Genomic DNA, 23,024 nt, shown 5'->3' on the forward strand with positions numbered 1-23,024 from the left:
ATAGCATTTGATAAGCTCAAAGAGTTATTGACTTCAGCTCCAATTATACAACCACCCGACTGGAGCCTCCCTTTTGAGATAATGTGCGACGCCAGTAATTATGATGTTGGTGCTGTTCTCGGACAAAGGGTTGGAAGAGCTGCTCACGTGATATATTACGCATCAAGAACACTTGATAGTGCTCAGTGTAATTACTCAACAACGGAAAAAGAACTTTTAGCTATTGTTTTTGCTTTAAAAAAATTCCGTTCATATTTGTTGGGTACTAAAGTGATTGTTTTTTCTGACCATGCAGCTCTCAGATATTTGGATCCTACTACTTCAAGAGTTCAACTTGGAGATCCGTAACAAGAAAGGAACAGAAAACTTAGTTGCAGACCACCTTAGTAGATTTACCACGTGTGAAGAAGCAACACCTTTGAAGGATGATTTTCCAGATGAGCATCTCTTTGTAACTAAAGGTATGGTTCCTTGGTATGCTGACATTGTCAATTACTTAGTTACAAGAACACTACCTAGTGATCTGACGAGGTCTCAAAAAGATAAAATTAAGAGCAATGCTAAATACTATGTTTGGGATGACCTTTACTTGTGGAAACATTGCTCTGACCAAGTCATCAAAAGGTGCGTGTCTGAGTTTGAAATTCCTTCTATTCTTCAGTTTTGTCACTCATATGCATGTGGTGGTCATTTTGGTCCCAAAAGGACAGCATCCAAGGTGTTAGAATGTGGTTTATTTTGGCCTACTTTATTTCGTGATTCATACATGTTTTGTAAGTCGTGTGAGAATTGTCAAAAGACTGGTAATTTAAGTCATAGAAATCAAATGCCACTTACCCTTATTCTTGTGTGAAATATTCGATGTGTCGGACATTGATTTTATGGGACCTTTTCCCTCATCTGTTGGCAATGCTTACATTCTTTTAGCAGTGGATTACGTTTCTAAGTGGGTAGAGGCTAAGGCCACCCGGACTGATAATGCTAAAGTTGTTGTAGATTTTGTCAAGTCTAATATTTTAGCCAAGTTTGGTGTACCAAGAGCGGTGATAAGTGATAGAGGCACTCATTTCTGTAATTGAGTGGTGGAGGTTTTGTTCAAAAGATATCATGTTACTCACCGAGTGTCTACCGCCTATCATCCACAGACAAGTGGACAAGCTGAGATATCAAACAGAGAAATCAAGTTTATTCTTGAAAAGACAGTTAGTCTAAATCGAAAGGATTGGAGTTTGCGATTAGATGATGCATTATGGGCGTATCGCACCGCAATTATTGTAACAATGCCGAAGAGGAAAGCATCAACTTCCAAGTCATCTAAAAAGACACCCGTCGCAAAAAAATCCAAGATTGCCGCTCCCACTACGGTTCCATGGAACACAGTTTCAGATTTACGCCAAGCCGTAAGACAAAGATCGAAACATGGAAAAGGCATGAGTGTTTTGCCACTTGCGGAATCCAATCTCGGAGGGTGCCTCGCATTCGCGACTCAACAAGAGAAAAAGAGGTACAAAGATATTTCCATGCGCAAAATACTTCCAGCTTAGTATATTCATTACCCGACTCTTGAAAAATTGAATGTTAAGGATAATTTTGATTCTTTGATAGATAAGATTGGGTTGCGTAAGTTTGTTGATGTTGATTGTTTGGGTTATGTTGAGTTGATTAGGGAGTTTTATGCGACTTTTCAATTTAATATACCGAATGATTTTACTTTGCATATCCCGGATGTCATAAAGTTTAGGTTAATAGGACGAAATTTTTCACACTCTATCACGGATTTTAACCTAGCTTTAGGATTCATTGATGATGATTATTCTTTTAGTTATGCATATTTAGGAACAACTTGTGACTTTAGCGAAAATTTTGAGCCTTATGGTCTTTAGCGTAATTTATTTGTTGATCACAATGCCTATGACCCGAGTAAATCAAAGAGTTCTTTCTTACGTGATCCTGTTTTGAAATGTGTGCATCGATTCTTAGTATATAATTTTTTAGGAAAGAAAGATCACTTAGTAGTTTTCTCTAAAACTGAATTTTATTTTATCTGGTGCATGTTAAATGATGTGAGGCCTAATTTAGGTTTTTGGTTAGCGGATCAATTTCAAAGTGTGCTTAAACGGTATAGGACTTTATTTCTTGGTCCATACATTACTCTGTTAGCTATAAACCTATGTGTGCTTGATCCTAACAATAATGATTTGCATCCTGCTTGCAAAAAGGAATTTTTGGATATGTCTGTGTTTGAAAAAACAGGTGTGGTCGAATTCAAGGAGGGGAGATTTCAGTTTACTAAACCAGGACCCACTCAACCCCCAAAGAAGCTTTATGCTAGGAGTGGTGCTACCTCTGATGACGAGTTTGACGACGACACTGCTGCCCCACCAACTATTCATTCTACATCCGCACCACCTTTGAGCATTCAGTTAGAGAAAATGGAGCACAAGCTAAACAAGATGGAGCAGAATTTGGCCGCATACTTCGAGAGTGTGGGATTTATCTCACCATTTCCGCCAAGCCCATAGATGTTATGTGGATCAAAGTTCACAATTCAGGGAAGTTTTTTTTTGCCTTTAATCTTTTATCTTTACGCTTTAATTTTTATGTGAGCTTTGATTATCTTACATTAGGGACAATGTAAGTTCTTGGTGTGGGGGAGGGATTTTTGCATTATTGATGTCTGGAAATATTATTTTCACTCTACTCATCCTTAAATGAGTTTGGAGTTAGTATGTTTCATATAATATTATTTTTCTTTTGTTTTCTTTCTCACTACTCTTTTTCCATCTATCTCAAATTATTTACATCTATTTTTTTTATTCTATCATACTCTTTCATACTAAAATTTTATCTTCCACTTTTTATATTACTACATACATCTTTCTCACTTCTTATCATTTTTACCTTTCCTTTTATATATCACTCCTACCTTCTTCTCATTCCAAACCACTATTGATGGTTGATTCATTTGAAAAGTGTACATGATTTGATGGCAAATTTACCAACTTTGTGAGGATTTTAGCCTATGAGCAACCACTTTGCTCTAATATTTTTGTTATGTGAATATCAATCTTAGTTTGTTTATTCTAGAACTTGCTTTGTTATGCATGTTGAAGCCGTATTACGGGATTTTATGCATTAAAATGATAACGGCAAACCATTTACATTTTTCTATTCTCGCATTTTCTTTTTTTTTCTCTACCCGAAGACCTTTATTTACTATCTTTGTTTGAACCTTAACCATTACCCATCTAATTCTCTCCGTCTACTTAACCATGTTTCTTCTTTTTTGAGCTTCAATTTAAGGAGATTTTGGGACTCATTGTGTGGATATATTTTGTATATATTTTGTTGCTTTTTCTACCTTGTATTAAAGTTTCTCAATTAGATCAACAAGCATTATACTTGAATTAAATTGTGCAAGGTTCGTTTCTTTTGTTTGAAAAAAAAAACAAAAAAGAAAAGGAAAAAGAAAAAGAAAAATCGAAAAAAATCAAAAAAAAGAAAAAAAAATGTTTACATTCTTGGTGACTTAAGTAGAAATAAGCATTTTGATATCATAAGCTCATTCAATGAGTTCATTCTTTTCATTTTGATCTCTTTTTCTTTCGTAGACCTTTCTTTTTCATTTAACCTATTTAACCCCATTACAACCTTTTTAAGACTCTTAGATTTTTGCATTTTATTCATGTTTTGTGGATTGTGATATGATATATGAGCAAGCTTATGGTAATAGCATTCTTTGATTTGATTTGAATGCATAAATGATACCCTAAACACTTTGAGTGCATGTAACTATGGCCAATGGGCCGTGCCGGCTGTCGGCCCACAATGGCTCGTGGGCCGTGCCCACCTTTTTTCCAGTTGAGCCCAGCACGGCCCACGGCACGAGCCCGCTCGTGTCGTGTCGTGGGCCGTGCCCAAAAAAAGCCCACCAACTTTTTTTTTAGCGTGCTTAAAAAAGTCCATGTGCCTAGCGTGCTTTATTCAAGCCCACGTGCCTGACGTACTTTTTTATGCCCACCAACATAATAATAATAATAATAATATTCACAATAATAATCATATTAATTTTTATTAAGAGAGCAATTAACATTTTATTATTAGTTTATCACAATTTCACAACTATATATTTTATTTCACAATAATCAATCATAATTCATAACACAACAATACATAAATTTAATTAAATTTAATTCCATAGATCATAATAATAATTAATTAAAATTAAAAATACAATCCTCGAATAATCATTACAATAAGTCATAACTACGAAATATTAATATAACAAATCATAGGTCACAACTTACAAGTTACAACTATAAAACACGAACTACGATCAATTGACGAATAACAAGCACGAAAAAAACATTTATTAATCACAACTATGGTTACGGGAAACGAGCAAGGTTAATTCTATCTCGGCTGGTGGCGAGCTAAACAATTTGACACGTGTCGACGTAAACCCAAGGTGCCGTGGCTGTTTGAATAAATAACTTCTCGATGACAATAGTTGCACCTCAAGATCATCCGCTTGTAAGGACGATGCAAACTATTATCTATTATTTCCTCCCTTACTGTAGTAAAATTTTGAAAAAGCTCATTTAGAAAATGACTTCTGGGCTGATTTAGCCTAGCGTTTTGTTGAGGTCCAACTACATTAACACCGTATTCTTGAGGGTGTTGAGGTTCTTCTGCATTCATATTATGTTGCTGCGGATTCATAATGATTTTGGCTTTTAGAATATTGGAAAGTTTGAGGAAAAAGAAGAAGAATAAGAATTGTGAAGCATCATAGCATAATGGCGTGTATATATAATATTAGATAGTAATAAAAAGACAAAATTTAATTTTATTTACTTTGTCGGTGGGAGTAAAAAGAGTAAGTAAAAAAATATTTAGTGAAATATAAATATAGCCGTGAGGCAAGTGCTTGGTTGGCATGTGGGAAACAAATCTTAAATTATTTAAAAATCTGCAATTTGCACGTCTGCATGTGCACTATATGACAAGTTGACAACTACCGTGTTGAAAATTTGAGTTGAGAATTTAAATTCAAAGAAATAAAGTACTCTACATAATGAATGCGAGCTCCTCCCGTACTACTAGTTTGTTATTATAATATTATCTCATCAACACACTTGTGATAGGATTTATTAACATTGTGATAGTTGCGTGATTCTCTTGTAACAATGAACCATAATTTTTTTAATTTAATAAGTTGTTTTGAAAAAAAATTAATTACAAAAATTATTTTTAAAAATAAATAACAACGGTGCACTTAGAAAATAATTTTTTCTAATTATTAAATAATAAAAAATTCTAAATTAATTTTATTACTCACCCAACGGATAAAAAAAATTTTGAATTAATTCAATTAAAAAAATTCTGAATTAATTGAATTACTCACCCAACGGACAAATTTTTTTTTGAATTAACAGTAAAATTGATATGACTACTCAATTTTACAGTATAAGCAGTCGGACTCTGATTATCAATTAATGTTTTCTGATTTTTAATGACAAAAAAAATTTAAATCAATTTCATATTTTCATTACTCACCCAACGGACAAAAAAAAAAACTGAATTAATTGAATAAAAAAAATTCTGCATTAATTGAATTAATAATAAAGTTGATATGCCTTTCCAAAACAAAAAACAATAAAGTTGATAGACTTGACTAGTCAATTTCACTTTCACAGCATGGGCATTCATGACTCAACAATTAGACTTAACTAGCTTACAGAATTTGTAAGCTATAGACTGCAGCATCAACCGTTGGATGTGGAGTGAGAAACTAAACAATAGACAATCGAATGGTGGGAATGGGATGACGGGAGACGTTTGTTACAGTCTTGCAAAATCGGTACCATAGAGTCATAGACAGATCCCTCAACAATTAATTTTTAATAATAAAAAATTCTAAATTAAATCAATTGCTCACCTTACAATTCCAAGTTTCCAACGGACAAAATGAATGGTAAAATGTAACTGTTTAATTTGCTGCAGCCTTGCAGAGTTGCAGGAAGCTTTGCAGTTGTAGACTTGTAGGTTTGCAGCGTGTTTGTTCGTTTTTGACCGTTAAAATGTTTACTTTTTTATTTGCCCGTTTCTAACCGTTAATATGTTTACTTTTTTATTCTATTTAAACGATTAAATTATTTTCGAATTCATCTCACATTCTCACTTCTCAATTTCTAATTCTTTATCTCCTCGTTATCTCTCTTATCTCATCAGTCATCTCTAGTCTCTGCTTGCCCAATCTTCTTTACTACAATTCCAGCGCCTTTATTTACCAAAACACTAATTATATAAAATGTCTCACTCTCATTTCGAGTTAGATGAGAATTTTAATTTTGTTGAAGAGGGAGAGGAAGTAGCAAATGAAGAAATTGCTGCACCAGAATTTGATCCAAGTAATATATTTATTGTCCCACCTAAACGATTGCCTCCTACTTCTCAAGCAAGTCAAAGTGGTTCTACTTCTTCAACTACCTGTCCTACTACTACCTCCAAACGACAAAGAACATCGATTGTTTGGTCATGTTTTACTTTGGAAAAACATCAAATCAAAAAAGGTGAAATGGTGGATCAAGCAGTGTGCAAATATTGTCAATCTGCTTTAAGTGCCAAAAGCAATGGTGGAACTAGACATCTTAGACGACATATGGAAACTTGTCAGACAAAACACGCGCCACAAGACCCAACACAAACCCAACTCTCACAATATGGTTCTGGATCTTCCGGTATAACATCATTCAGATATTCACAACAGAACATGCGAGAAGGATTGGCTCGGTATATTGCTGCAGCAGAACAACCTTTAACATTTTCAGAAGATGAACGTCTAATAAATGTTTTGCAAAGGTATGTTCAACCTCAACTTAAGAAAGTGCCTAGAAATACATTAAAACGTGATTTAACTAAAATTTTTCATGACATGAAAAAACTTTTAATTAATACTTTTATCAATTTTAATGGTGTTATTTCAATTTCTTCTGATTGTTGGACTGGTATTAATATGGTTGGTTATTTTTGTGTGACTTCGCACTCTATACATGAGATTAATGGTAAATGGAGGTTGGAAAAAAAATTGCTTGCATTTCGTGAATTAGAATATCCTCACACTGGTTCAGTAATTTATGCAGCTATAATGTCTGTTTTAAGAGAATATGAAATTACTGATAAATTGTTTAGCATATCATTTGATAATGCATCTGCCAATACAGTGGCAATTGATATGTTTTTGCGGAATATTTCTACTCTCATGCCTGCACGTGGTTCAAAATTTTTTCATTTGAGATGTGTGTGTCATATTATTAATTTAATTGTTCAAGCTGGTATGACTCATATAAATCATTATTTAGAAAAAATTAGAGCATCCATTTTATATATTAGAGCACCTTCAAGACGTCAACAATTTTTGGAGACATTGAAAATTTTTGGATTGAAAAGGAGAAAATTCAACCTTGACATGAAAGTTCGTTGGAATTCTACGTATTTAATGTTGCTTTCTTGTCAAAACTATTCTGAAGCAATTTCTAGTTTTTACAATGAGAGAATGAACGATGAAGATTATCATATCACTGATTATGATTGGAATGTTGCATTTAAATTTATGAATTTTTTAAAGGTATTTTATGATGCTACTCTTGCATGTTCTACTGTTTATGAGCCTACTTCATGTAGAGTGTTAATGCACTTGTACAATATAAGTTATACTTTTAAGACTTTTAGAGAGAATATTATGTTTAAAAATATTTGTGATACCATGGAGGAAAAATTTCAAAAATATTGGAAAGATATTCCCCACCTATTTATTTTTGCAGTAGTGTTGGATCCTACAATCAAGAAAGTTGGTGCAAAACTTTTAGTTGAGGGTATTAGTGAAAATTTACAAACCGGACTTGATACAAATTTTGATACAATTATGTCCTCTATGCATGAACTTTTTAATTTTTATCGAAATAAATTCGAATTAAGCAATACATATTCTAATGTTCAACAAGCATCGACTTCTTATAAAAATCCAGCTCACCTTTTGTTACTCAAAGGTAAGGGTGTTGCCTCTAGTATTGATACTAATCGTAATGAATTACAAAGATATTGTTATGCCAATCTTGAAGATTTAGCAACTCCTTCACAATTGCAAAATTTTGATATTTTAGATTTTTGGATGGGTAAGATATCTTTTTTCCCTATATTATCCATTATGGCCCGTGATCTACTAACCCCTCCAGCTTCAACTGTAGCATCAGAATCAGCTTTTAGTACAGGTGGCAGAATTCTAGATGAACATCGGTCAAGATTGTCATCAGAGACATTAGACTCTTTGTTGTGTTTGAAAGATTGGGAAGACGCTGAACGCCGAGTGCAACAAGATTGGCAAAATGCTTTAATTAAACAAATTGAGAGTTTGAATGTTGATCAAGATGAAGTGGATCCAGATTATGCAGAGTACTGAACATTGAAGCCACTTCCAAATACTAGAAATTTTTTTTTCTTGTAACTTTTTGATACAATTTTTATTAGTGAGAAGGTTGTAAATTTGCAAATGATATATGGTTCAGTAGGTGCCAACCTAGTTGGGATGTACTGTTAACTGTAGTGATGCAAATTACACCTAATTTTATTTGAATAACTAATATTATAATTGTACTTTAACTTCATTTAATGAAAATGTAATTTTTAATTTATCATAATTTTTCTTGTCTATAAAATGGAAAATATTTCATTCACAAATGAAACGTATCTCTATTAAATATTAACTAAGTTATGATTTAATATTAATATGAAAAATATTTCATATTAAAAATATTTTATTATTAATTTTGTAAAAAATTTATTTTTTATTTATAATTTATAAATTTATTATATTTATAATCTTATTTATTAAAATCATGATATTTAGTTATTTACTTATTCATTTAATAAATTATAAACATAAATAAATAATTAAATAAATATCATAAATAACATTATTCATTTAATAAATATCATAAATAAAATTATGATATTTATAATTTTATTTATTAAAATCATGATATTTGCTTATTCATTTAATAAATTATAAACATAAAAGATTAGAATATTTATTTAAACTAAGATTTAATAATTTAAATTAATTTTTAAAAGTCTATGCTAAAAAATATATTAAAACATTTAATTTCAAGATATTGTACTTTAATTTCATAACGTTTTATATTTACTTTTTGTTAAAAAAAATTACTTAGATATATTTTGGCCCACGTGCTATTAATGGCTCACGGGCCGCGTGCTAGCCCACTAATGAACCGTGCTTATTACGTGCTTTTTCGCGTGCCGTGCTTTGGCCCATCTCTAATCGTGCCGTGCTTTAAGGCCCGTGTGCCTAAAATTCTAGGCCCGACACGGCCCACGTGCATGCCGTGCCGTGCCTCATGCCTCACCGAAACGTGCTCGTGCTGTGCCGTGCCGTACGGACACGTGCCGTGCCACGTGCCGCCCGGCCCATTGGCCATCTTTAAGTGCATGGAGTGAAGTCAATGAGAGGGCTATTAAATCTTGTTGCACTTGAATTTTGAATGGATCTTCTTGGTGGTTGAAGGTTTTTATTCTAGCTTATGAGATTCTATGCTTTAAAATCCTTGCCTCTCAAATGTTGATTAACTTAAATTCTTGAGGCATGCTTGCTTAAAATTGTTTTTGGATGAGTTGAGATGAGAATTGAGTGGAGATTTGGGATTAGTCTTGAGTTATATGCTTGAGGACAAGCATCATCTTGGTGTGGGGGAATTTGTTAGAGTGCAATTTATACACTAGTTTTGCATTGTTTACTTCCCTTAATATCGATGTTTTGCACTTAATAATAGTGATTTACTTGTGTTTGACTTTTGTTGGTGCAATTCTATTGATTTGTGATAAAAATGAGCTATAAGATGATGTTTAAAGATGATTGTTCTCTTGGAGAAATTTAGAGCGTCAGAAGAACTTTGTAGATAAGGCGTGGGCGCGTGCTGTCAACTGCAGACTTGCAGTTTTTAGTTTAACGTGTTTTGTATTTTTGGTTATTTTTGTAATTACGAATTTAATATTTTAGATATTAGTATTTTATTTTAAATAGAACTCTAAAAGAGAAGAGAGAGAGAGTATTTAAGGGATGAATCTATTGTGAAAACGGAGAGATTGGGGGAAAAAGAAAGAAACCCTAGATCTAAACTTTTCTCTTCTCTCTATGAAGAGCTAAACTTATTTTTCTGGTTGAAGGTTAATAAAGCTTTGATTCATCAATACTGCGAGATTTTTCTTATGCTTTCATTGTTTTATTACTTTTTGGGTATTTGTTTATTTTCTGAATTATAATCATGATTATGTTTGTTAATTAGATAATTGGCCACTATTTAAATATCAACTTAATCTATTGTCAATTAAATGATTCATCGTATGAAGATTTTAATGTTTGTGACAAATAACATAGCAGGGAGTTGTGTTGTGAGAATAAACAATCTAATTTAAATGAACCATCGTATGTGTTTGTTGATTAGGATTTGGGTTTCTCTGGTTTTTCAGGCTGTCAATTGATTAAATCCTATGATCGTATCTAGGGTTGTCTATTGATTAGGGAAATAACCAATGGTCGTACCTTGGTTATCGACTAGTTAATGAGAGATTGACTATTATAGGGTCTCAGTAGCTATAACCTGTCTATTAATAAGTAATAATAATTTATATTTGAATCAATGATCAATAGTCGAATCAAGCTGAGTTAATTCCTTTAACCAGAGCTTTCTCCAATTTAAATTACAACTTTAATTTGCATTCTTGTTATTTTAATTTGATTTTTATTATTGTCAACAAAACCCCCATTTTATGTTTTACATTTCAAAATGATTTAAATAATTACCGATCTCTGTAGACACAACTCTACTCAATCACTATACAATTTATTTAGAGTAAATATTTATTTTTGTTGGCTTCGACAACCATCATTCACTTCCATTACATCTTCAAGGACCTGCAGCCAATAAGCAATGGCTCCAAATGCTAGGTCCGCTAAGCCAATATCATCTCCATTGAAAAATTTCTTCTCTCCTGGGCCATGTTTTTCAACGGTTTGAAGCATTTCCAAGGCTGCCTTCATTGCATTCTCCAGGACTTGTCCAGTGCTGAAAAACATTTTCCAAACAGCTACTCCCTGCCACAAGATTTTATATCTAATTCTTATCACCACATGATTAACAATATAAACGAGGTAAAAAGAAATTAGATAATAGGTACACACGCATCAAAGTATCTTTCAAAGCCTAGACGTTTCAAACTGTCAAAGTATCTAGAAGAGTTTACCCACTAATTTTTAGACTAATTTATTATAACTTTTAGAGCTTATTCAAGTAGAATTTTTGTTAGTAAAATTTAATTGTTAATGAAAATTTTCATTAATTTTTTTAAATAACTTTAATAGACAAGTTTATAAAGTAAAGTTATGAAATAAATAAATAAAATAATATTATAAAATAAATGATGAACATTTTAAACTATTTAACTTTTTAAAAAATCCTCAAACTTCTATTTCCAAAAAATTAAATTAAAATTTTTACTAGTATAGGTAAAAGAATTTATTTAACCCCAAAAGTTCTTCTAAAAATAAAACTAAACAATAATAAAAATTTGAAATGAGATTTTTTGATTAAATAAACACTTATTAGTAATAAATAAGTCATATCAAACAAATACTTAATGATATAAAAGGAAAAATATTTAAAAAAAAAATCCTCTTATTGTTTTAGTAAATTATATTTTTGCTTTCATGTTTCGAAAGTCCTCAAAATTCCCCCTATCGCTAAAACAATTATATTTTAATATTTTACCCTTGATGCAGTAAAATCCACGATTAATTAAGAAAAATTTCTAAAGGTAAAAAATTTAAAGTAATTAACCGAATTTTTTTGATAATTTTCTCTAATGTAAAATAAAAGGTTCATTGAGCTTAGTCGGCCGTGAATGCATTTTGCACATGCGAGGACATTAGTTTGAGCATTAATAGTAGATAAAAATTAATGTTTAGGGAGTCATGTTTCTCATATACAATGAAAAATTAAAGTATATAAAGAAACCCGACAAGATTAATTAAATTTATAAACGTGTTAGCAAGAAAAGTTGTGATGCGAACCTTGTCTTCGGCAAATTTAATCCAAAAACGAGCTTGAGCTCTATCATAAGGATCACTTGGCATCAACGAGGGATTGTGTGGCCACATCTCTTCAATGTATTCGAGAATAACCATGGACTCGAAAACTGGTTTTTCGCCATGAACGAGCACTGGTATCATCTTGTGAACTGGGTTATACTTCAAAAGCGAAGCACTTTTGTTGTAGAGATCTTCTTCAATGTATTCATACGGGATGCCTTTCAATTTCAGACCCATACCACCTTGTTGCTAAATGGACTCGCCCATCCCCCGTGGAGCTTCACTTCAGCCATGTGTCTGAGATCGAATTTGAATATGTGTGTGGTTGTTTTGCTTAGCTGATGAGTTATTGCATACGTACATCTGAATTTATAATGATTACTATTGGAATATCGAGTGCGCTTGCTTGAGCAGGGAGCTTCATATCTCCAATTTATTTAATAAAACGATTCAATCAAGTTGAATTCAATGAACTAATGCTGCGACATTTTAACAATTCTGTTATATATTCAATGAGAAGAGGTATCATATTTGACGGGAGTCCCTTGAAACAGTGCTGAATTAACAAGTAATCTTATTTAATTTGGTCAACTGGTCAGATATGGATTAATTATATATTTGGCGTTTCTTTTAGGTGCCCAGCTAGCCCTGCTGCTGTGTTTTTTATATTATGATATTCTCTTGAGAACTTTGGAGGACTCATTTACTTTACAATTTTAGCATTTTAGGCCCCATAACTTCATATATATGACGTTTTGTCCCCCGGCTCCTCCTCTTCCATATAAATCCGAACACCTGAAAAATGACCAGACCGGAACAACTCTCCGTCTTAAGTCTATGCAAATTTTATACACAAGAGAAAGAGAGGGAGAGGGGCGGCCATGAGAGATAATGATACAGAAAAGAATATGGAAGAGAGTTTATTAATACCAAAAGAAAGTTTATCATCAACATCCACAACATGGGATTTGTTGAGTGGAGAAGTGAAAAAGCAGGGTTACATAGCAGCACCAATGGTGGCTGTCACTTTATCACAGTATTTGCTTCAAGTTGTTTCCATGATAATGGTTGGTCGTCTTGGTCAACTAGTTCTTTCTAGCACCGCCATGGCCATCTCTCTAGCTAGCGTCACCGGCTTCAGCGTCCTTGTAAGTTCTATAATCCATATATAGTTATTTACAATATCAAGATCGTGACACAAGCTTGTTTGTTCTTTCTTTTGATAGGTATTTGCATCATTGCATGTGGGATTTAAACAAACAGATATGCCAAATTTCAGATGTTAAAAAACGTGCAATTAACTAATACCCTGTTTGTAAAAATGCCATTAATTTTTAAAGGACTTGATTTACTCTTTTTTAAAAAAAAAAAAAATTCTACAGCTAACTTGAATTGTGTAATATTTTCTTTGAAACAGTTAGGAATGGCAAGTGCTCTGGAAACATTATGTGGGCAAGCATATGGAGCTCAGCAATATCAAAGAATTGGAACTCAAATTTACACTGCAATATTTTGTTTATTCTTAGTATGTTTTCCGCTTTCCTTTCTATGGATTTACATGGGAAGGCTGCTAGTTTTGGTAGGCCAAGACCCCCAGATTTCACACGAAGTAGGCAAGTTTATAATCTGGCTTCTTCCAGCTCTGTTTGCTTATGCAGCAATGCAGGCGCTTATTCGATATTTTCAGTCTCAAAGTTTGATCATTCCCATGTTCTTAAGCTCCTATGCCGCTCTTTGTTTGCATATTTCCATCTGTTGGGGTTTGGTATTCAAGTCTGGACTGGGAAACCTTGGAATTGGAGAGTTCTTCCACTTTGCTATCCCTTCTGCAGTAATGGTTTGGTATGTTAGTTATCTTCTGGAGCTTCATTTTCCCTTCTCATAGACATCGTAGACACGTCATAAATTTTCATGCTTCTTTTGTTTATAATTTTGCAGCCTAGAATGGTGGTCATTTGAATTGCTCATTTTAATGTCAGGGCTGCTGCCTAATCCACAGCTTGAAACTTCAGTCCTATCTGTATGGTATGTTGACATAGACTTTGTATGTGAAAGTTCTATACAGAGAAGCACCTACCAAAGGAAATAGATTTTTTTTCTTTTTTTCTTTTTTTTCCCGACTGCTCATTATTTGTCAACTTCTGTGGGCAGTCTCAGTACTATTCAAACCCTCTCTGCAATCCCATATGGACTTGGTGCTGCAGCGAGGTTTGTTCATAACAATCATTTAAATAATAATTGTTTTATATCAACTAATTAGCAGATTAACCATTATTTCCTTCTATAGTACTAGAGTTTCAAATGAACTAGGAGCTGGGAATGTGCAAAGAGCCCGTGTAGCTGTCTATGCTGTGGTCTTTATGGCAGTCATGGAGACTATCATAGTAAGTGCATCTCTCTTTGCCAGCCGGCGTGTTTTTGGTTATGTTTTCAGCAATGAGGGACAAGTTGTGGATTATGTCACAACCATGGCTCCTCTGGTTTGTTTGTCTGTCATCATGGATAGCTTACAAGGAGTCTTTTCAGGTTAAATTAACTTCTTCAACTCTGTCAATTGCTAAATAGTTCTCTTTAAGTGGAAATAAAATTTTTCAGGTTTCTAAATTCTTTTTATTATTTTTAAGGTGTTGCAAGAGTATGTGGGTGGCAGAATATAGCTGCTTTTGTGAATCTTGGGGCTTATTATTTGTGTGGAGTCCCAACTGCTGCCATTTTGGGTTTCTGGTTAAAGTTTAGAGGAAGGGGCCTATGGATTGGGATACAAGCTGGTGCTTTTACACAAACACTTCTGCTTGGCATCATAAGTGATTCATAACAACATTTACAGATTGGGAAAAACAGGTCTGTTTCTCAACATTTAATCCCTTAAAAATTAGAGAAGCTTATTGGACTCTATATATAAATATGTAGCAATTTTTTTTTTCCCAATACGTATCTGATACCTTTTGACTGAAAGTTCAAGATTAAAATCACTCAGCTTGATCTGAAATGGTTAGTATTATCATCTTCTGCAGAAATGGTTTTGCTCATTGAGAAAATGATATTCAATAACACAAATGCAAACTCATTTGAAAATTTTGCCATTGAGAAAATGATATTCAATAACAGACATGCAAACTCATTTGAAAATTTGCTTTTTTGTAAGAATTATAACCATTTTCTAGTTTGTTAATTGTCACAAGTTCTGTGTTTCTAAGGGGTTTCTCATGTTGCATCAAAGTAAAGCAAGGAAAAGATTATCAAAAGGGAAGATCTTTAGCTGATAATAGAGCAGTATGCGACCGAGCAGAGTCAATCAATGAGCTGATATATACATTTTCCAGTTGAAAGAGATAATCATTGCTTGAGAAAATGAGCTGATCATATGTCAATTGATGGCCAAGAAGGTTCCCCAATCTGATCTACGGAGCATGGCATTTCATGAAACTCTGTTTCTAGAGAAAAAAAAAAAAATTAACAGCTTCTTAGGATTGGAGCATCAGGTGACTTAGCATTTCCAGTATGAATGAATTATAATATAGATGATGCTGCAAAAATGAATAGAGATAAAATTAAGCAAGAGAAAATGTTTGAATGTTATTATTGAAACCTTTTCCAGTGATTGTAGAGATAATTTTCTTTGTATTGAAACTCTCAGCATCTGAAAGATAAGGAAAATATTAAAAGAAAAAAGAAAATTCTTAAATCTTTTCCATATCACTCCAGCAAATTTGAATTGTGATTCTAAACCCTACACCAAAATGTAAGGTGGCCTGTGGCCTATAGGTAATACACAATTTGACAACCCCATAAATTTAGTAATCTAGGTGGATGCCATTAATTTTTTTTTTTGGTTCATTTTTAATGCAAACAACGCCTCTTTCATTGTGGCATTGGAATATATAGAGATTTGTCCACTGATTTTGGACCATAATTCACAAATAATGCGACGCATATCTTTCTTTCAGTACTTCTTCAGGAGGATAAGATACAGACATTGTTGTCTTTTTACCTGAAGCAAGTGCATGTGCATGAATTGTTGTTGTCTGTTAATCTGCTGCCACTTTGCTGCCAAAAAACTTGAAAAATAAACCAGGAAAATTTTCAATATGCAAAGCCAAACAACTAACCCCTGTTTTAAGTTATTTTCGTAAGAAAACTTTTAAACACTCAAATAAAGCACATAAGTAAAGTATTTCTGTCACATTAGCTTTCGAGTGAGGTTTGATTTACATTTATATCATATATACCAAGTGTTTTTTATTCTTTTAATTAACGTATATTACAGCTTGGAAATTCTAAAAATTGATCGTGCTTAATCTTGAGCAACAATATCTGTAATCATCATACGAGGTCAAAAGTGAGGAAAAAAAAGGAAAAGAAAAAAGAAAGAGTTAGTTTTATGTATATAAGTGAAAGGATCTGTTATAGACTATTTCCGTTGCATGGTTTTCGGAGGCATAGCATTGTCCACAGCATTTGGACTTTGCTTCTGATTCAATGGCATTTAGAATTTGGTTTCATCTGAGATCATATATATCTTGATCCTGATATCTTCCATTTTGGAGGGATTCAGTTAAATTGAAGAAGTTTGATGTTCCAGTTCAAATTGGGATTGCTGCAGATAATATATATAATTCTGTAGAGGTTTTCTAATTTTTATTTTTAGTAATGTATTCATGTCCTGTCATTCTTCTTTCTGCTTAAATCCAATTGCCCATGTTGGAATTTCTTTTCAGCTTTTGTATTCTTTTTCCTTTTTGTTCAATAATGCTATAGACGATGCTCTACCATTTAAAAGATATAAATAACAAATTTTATAAATTTTTACTTCGTCAAGGTGTGAAACCTTATAAAATTTATAAATTTAACTTATGAACAGAGAAGCATAAAAAAAATGTTTGGAGTTGCTTAATACCATAGAAACAAAAGCAGAAAGAGATGTTCAAGAACAAAACCCAAAAATTTTCATCAAGTGGAGCATCGATCATGCCAGCATAATAACATAATTACATAATTACATAATGCTCGAAGAGCACGCATGACTTTCTCAAAAAATAATATCACTTAAATGATCAAAAAACAGAAATAATTAATTGATTATCCATATATATAAACAAGCCTAGCTCTCAATGTGAAATATATTAAATCAGCAACTATAAGATTTTCGGTGATGATATTTCCACCCCATAAATTTTATAAACCCACCCATTTTTTTTTAAAAAAAATTATTATAATAAGTTCACATCATTTTTTTAAATTTTAAATTAAGAAGAAATTAAAAAATTAATCAATTAAATCTATATTCATTTCTTTTTTTTAATTATGTTTCTTTATTAAATTTCATCAATAAGGTTGCTTTAACATAAATTAATATGACTATTTTACCCTTATAAGGTAAAAGTACCAAAATATCTAAAAATTCACTTTAACTTTAATAAAATTTTATGCAATTTTTTTATATTTTAATGATATATAAGTAATTGTTAGTACAATTATTATTTCTCCACTAAACTAACAAAATATAATTAGGACATGTGGTGGAATGAAAATAATTAAATTTTATATAAAAACCTAAGCAATTAGTTACGATAAATATATATATATATATAGTAATTTGGTTATTTTATATTATAAGGGTAAAATAGTCAAATTAAATTTATCTTGAGGCAACCTTCAAAAGTTAAAGATTGTTAAAAGCTTAAGTCCAAAAAATACAAATAAAATTATAAAATTGATTTAATTAATTAATTATTCAAAGCTTTTATTAATTTGTAATTTTATAAAATAATGTAAATTTATTGTAATTATTTTATGGAGGTGGAGGGGGTTTATAAAAATAGTGGGGTGGAAATATTCACACCCTTCAATTAATAGTTAGGATAATTTTTAGATACTTCCCCTAAAGTTTGGCTTTGCTTCACTTTTAGATCATTTTTAGAGAGAATGTATCTATTTATTGACAAGAGTGATGATACAACCATAAATTTTTATATAAATTTATCTTGTATAAATTTATTTGTCATTAATTCATTGGTTGAATAAAAATGTAAAATAATAAAAATATATCATGTGGGTCAAGAGATATTTAATTCAAGTAATTTTATCATATCACATCAATTTATACAAAATAAATTTATACAAAAATTTATAATTATATTATTTAATTGATAATATACCCCTTGTCCGTGTATATAAGGGTTAGGCACTGATTAAGTAGTTGCAGTATTTTTTTAAAAAAAATCTTACAAAAGCTATTATACTGTAACTAATCAGCTAGTGAAACCCGAGGGGATAGTAACCCATTTTCATTGTCAATGCCTAGCTTCATTTTTTTTTTTTCCTCACTTGATGAGTGCTTACCTTCATTTCGAAGGTCGTGACACCAACTGATTTTAGCAAAAGCAGAGATACTTTGTGATGCAGTAAGCTAACAAGTTTCTGAAATCAACTATGTTTTGAACCAAATTTCGGCGACGACCAGCAGCTGAAAAGCCGGTGATTAAAGGGCACACTAGGTGCGTAATTCTATCAAATCTTAAAACTGAAGTTAGGTTTTATTATTTTCTTGCATTTTGTTGAAATTGCTGTTAGTTAGGTGCTTTATTCTTTGTTCCCATTAATTGAGAAAAATGTTTAGGGTTTATAGAAATTGAAGTAGTGACCGAATATATCTGAATTGATTTTTGAGTTGATAGTCATTCGAAATGTTGTGTAAACCATGCAAATGATTTATTTTTTGATGATTTTGGACTGTGGGTTTTGAATGCTTACTGAAATTTGCTTGATATGTTCTTTAAATTGAGAAAAATCCAAGCTTCTTCTAAGAATACAGAGGTGTTGCTGAGAAAATGCTTATGGTGTTGTTTTGTTTCTTTTTTTATTTTACAAGTGGGCAGTTCATGTAAGATTGAGACAGTTGCTCTTGTTGCTTTTTGATGTTTTGTATAGACTGATTCCAATCACTGATTTCTGTTGGTAAATGGATGCTATTTTTTTTTTTTTCCTTTCTTCACATAAAAATTTGTACTTCCCAACATAAAATTCAGATGCTTGCCTATTGTTTTTTGAGGTTCTCATTAAGGTGTAAGAGATAAATTAATTATAGAGCTTGTAGGCAGTTGGTTTATTGAAGAACCAGTACAGTTGAGAAAGTGTCTTTTGGGACATCCATTTTAATACACAGATTAACAGATTTAATTACATAAACACAAGACTTCATTTGTTTATCAAAGTAGTACTTCTGATGCTTTCGTATAATGAATGCCAAAGAGATGACATTTGCAAAAAGGCCATTTGAATGTACCAATTGCTATCCTTGTAAACCTCTATTGTGATTCTGTTATCATTATATGTTGTTTAATGATCTGATGATTTCGAGATATCAAGATGAGTTTATGGTAGTACATGTTCATTTAGCTACTTTAGGTACTAATACATGGATTTATTGTATAATGCCTACTTAGCAGCCATAACTACACTCATTGTTGAAGCTACAGCAACACAAATGAGAAAAAACATGCTGAGGAACAACATTGTCTTTATATCATTGCATTTTACTCCATTTACAAATCTTGTTTGAAAATCGAATGAATTTAAAATATTATCATTTATTGTTTTTTTGTAGCATTTACTAATCTTCTGATATTCAGTATTGTTTTTATATAAATTAATTTAAAATATTATCATTTATTTATCTTATTATGTGATTTTACACTATCAAATTATTTGTTTTAAGGGGCATTTTGGTCTTTTCAACACTCATTTGAGTTTTGTCTTATTATAAGAATATGTAATGTCAACAGCAATTATCGTAAGAGTATAATGGCTTTTTCACTGCTCTACAAACCCCCCCCCCCCCAACCCCGCGGCCAAAAACAATTTCGCCCCAAATATAAAGATCATCTACCGTGTCCAATAATTTTGGCATTCATTGAAATGTGTACTGAAGGGCATTATTGTATATTCACTCAACTACCTAACGGGTGCCTAACCTTCATACATGGCCGGGGGGTATATTGTCAATATATGGATACATTCTCTCTAAGTGTATCAAAGCCAAACCTCAGGAGAGGTTTCTAAAAGTTTTCCTAAATAGTTAATAATTTTGTACAACAGATTCCTGGATACGCCTCAAGTTCACTGATTCTACGTTATGGCTGACTTTCAAGAAATTAAATTCTACATTATGACCCCCAGTGAAACATTGTCGCCGATAAAATTATAAAATATATGTGTAATAGTAGTCAAACCTAAACCTACGTCGTTTAGCAATTTACAAAATGAGAAAGACGACAAAAGCCAGGTGTTGGACCGGCAACAAGCCAACGAGATAAGCTCAAGTTCACTGTGTTTTTTATGAACCCTCTGAAGACCCGAAACTCTGGGTTTGTTTTTTACGTTCCCTAACTGTTTGACTACATTTTTATTCTTTGCTACGTTCGTTATGAACTGTTCAGGCTAAGTGCTCGACGAAATTCCTAAGTGAGTATGTATAGTGGTTTGCTCTTGTATTTATTCTGTTATAGAAGGTTTTGCTTTGGGTGGTTAAATAGAAGAGACTAGACATTGAATATGCACTTGTATGTTTTCAAGTAATTGGTTGTTCAGGGACATGTACTTTGAATTGCTTCATTCATCTTCAGAGATATCATAACTTTTGTTGTTAATTTGTCCAAAGTGAAGGCTTTTTTAACTTTTATTTCTTTGATTTATTTATTTATTGGTGTATCGAGGTTCTGTGTCTAAACTTTTATTTGATAAGTTCTTTCAGACTACTAATTAGAAGAAAAAAGTGCTAGAGAGTGAGTATGAGAGGGAATGATGTTTGGGCAAGGGGTGATTGGTTCACTTGGCTCATTAAGAACCCCAACTATAATGGCATGTATCAATTTCGCAGCCTAATTGGCAGGTAAGCTCATTTCTTGATTTCCTTCATTTTTCACTTCCATTTTACTGTTTTCAGGTAGCAGGTAATTTAAATAAAAGTAAAATCAGTAGTGATTTGCTTCAAGTGCATATGGATAGTATATCACATGTGAGAAGATTGTATTTGTTATATGAAAATCCTTAATAACTTTAATTAAAAAATATATTCTCAAACCTGATCGTGGAATGTACTATTTCTTAATATCTGAGTTTGGATCAACACATTTTTTGCCATGCAATTTGGCAAGTTGTCATGTCCTCATTCTGCGCTATTATAAGTTTTGCCAATCTAAATAGGTGTTTTTATAGATTGAGTTAATCTAGTTTCGAGAACATGCCTTACTAAAGGGCGTCGAGTTTCTAAGTGAAGGCAAGTGCAACTATAATTATCTATTTCATATCCTCCCTGTTACCTCAAAATTCTTTCAATAACTTGGGGACGTTAATCCTATTAACGACAGCCACATATTATAAGTTGAGAAACTGATTTTTTGATTATTGAAAAATTAAATTTTTTGTATTATTCTATTAATGATATCAGTAACCTACCTGTTGCGGTTGTCTTGTATGGATCATTGTTTCTCTTTTAAGCTGTTATATTGACAATTTTTAGCTATTATTGCAGATCTTAAAGTCATTGCAAGCACATGCTCCATTGATCTCCATAAATTCGGATACATATGTATAGTTAGCTATTCGAACAACCACACTGGTATTCAACTTCAATATTCAGAAACATGGCTGAAGTGAAGCTTCATGGGGCATGGGCGAGTGCATTTTGTTACAGAGTGATATGGGCTCTGAAATTGAAAGGCATAGCATATGATTACATTGAAGAAGATCTCTCTAACAAAAGTGCTTTGCTTTTGAAGTATAATCCAGTTCACAAGAAGGTCCCAGTGCTTGTTCATGACGAAAAATCCGTTTGCGAGTCCATTGTTATCCTTGAATACATTGAAGAGATGTGGCCACACAATCCCTCCTTGATGCCAAGTGATCCTTATGATAGAGCTCTGGCTCATTTCTGGATTAAATTTGCCGAAGACAGGGTTTGCTTCAGAACTCTAGCTAATGCGTTTATAAGTTCATTATTTTCATGTTTATTTGTTATTAGAGAAAATGATCAGTATCCCCCATTGTATGTCAAAATTAATCATTTCTTCTTTTATGTTTTAAAACCTATCAAAATCTCCATTGTTGTTCAAAAAATTCTGTTAACTTTCAACTTTTTGTGTCTTTTACTAATTTACCACTGGAAAAATTTTTATTATTAAGAAGTTGAAAGTTTATTAGAATTTTTTTAATGGCAGGGGAAATTTTGATGGCTTTTGAAATATGAGGGAGAAAGGAATTGATTTACCAAAACAGCATTGGGGTTTTGTTGTTCATTTACCCTCTGTCATTCGATGTAGTGGTTAACCTTTGGTATAAGGATGCTTGACAAGGGTATTTAGGTCCAAGTCTTTTAGCTCATATGGATTGCTGGGTACTTTCATATGGATTTGAGTAATAAAAGGGACTTGACTTTATATTTATGAATTATTGCATGTATTTCGTTAATTATTAATGGACTACTAGCGGTTATGTAGTGTTTGGAAGGAAGTTTGAATGCTAAGATGTACTAATGACTTAATGACATGTGGCAAAAAAAAATCAGTTAAGTCAACTCGATTGAACGAATGGTAATATAGCTCTCAAAAGTTAGAAGATAAGCTCCCTATGAAAAAAGATAGTTTCGGTAATATGTCTAACATTAAGGGGTATTATCGAAACTTAAATTTTAATGGTTAGACCCGGTATGTGAACAGTGTGTCATTATTTTTAGGGTTATATTTTGCTAAGAATAACGAGCCAATAGAACTTTAGAGACTTTTTTCTAGATCTAATTTCTTAAGAGACTTCTTCATCTTCTTCATCCTCTATTTTTAGGGTTTCTTTCTCCATTTTAACACCA

At 32.2% G+C, this 23,024-nt stretch overlaps 2 protein-coding genes and 1 pseudogene across 2 annotated transcripts; 2 read left to right on the forward strand and 1 right to left on the reverse strand.

Moving 5' to 3' along the window:
• The window catches only part of LOC18031338, a 17,455-nt pseudogene extending 4,999 nt beyond the window's left edge, over positions 1–12,456 (reverse strand).
• A 588-nt stretch (positions 12,457–13,044) lies between these two features.
• On the forward strand, positions 13,045–14,978 carry LOC18032577 (protein DETOXIFICATION 12). The gene is made up of 6 exons (XM_006420418.2): positions 13,045–13,311; positions 13,581–14,005; positions 14,102–14,188; positions 14,315–14,371; positions 14,451–14,689; positions 14,788–14,978. Exons 1-6 carry the CDS (start codon positions 13,045–13,047, stop codon positions 14,976–14,978), a joined length of 1,266 nt encoding a protein of 421 aa, XP_006420481.2.
• A 6,829-nt stretch (positions 14,979–21,807) lies between these two features.
• On the forward strand, positions 21,808–22,524 carry LOC18032319 (probable glutathione S-transferase). Its single transcript, XM_006420419.2, has 2 exons — positions 21,808–22,119; positions 22,483–22,524. Exons 1-2 carry the CDS (start codon positions 21,808–21,810, stop codon positions 22,522–22,524), a joined length of 354 nt encoding a protein of 117 aa, XP_006420482.2.
• Positions 22,525–23,024: the final 500 nt, after the last annotated feature.

This window comes from Citrus clementina, unplaced genomic scaffold (genome assembly GCF_000493195.1).
Source record: "Citrus clementina cultivar Clemenules unplaced genomic scaffold, Citrus_clementina_v1.0 scaffold_9, whole genome shotgun sequence".
Taxonomy (NCBI): domain Eukaryota; kingdom Viridiplantae; phylum Streptophyta; class Magnoliopsida; order Sapindales; family Rutaceae; genus Citrus; species Citrus x clementina.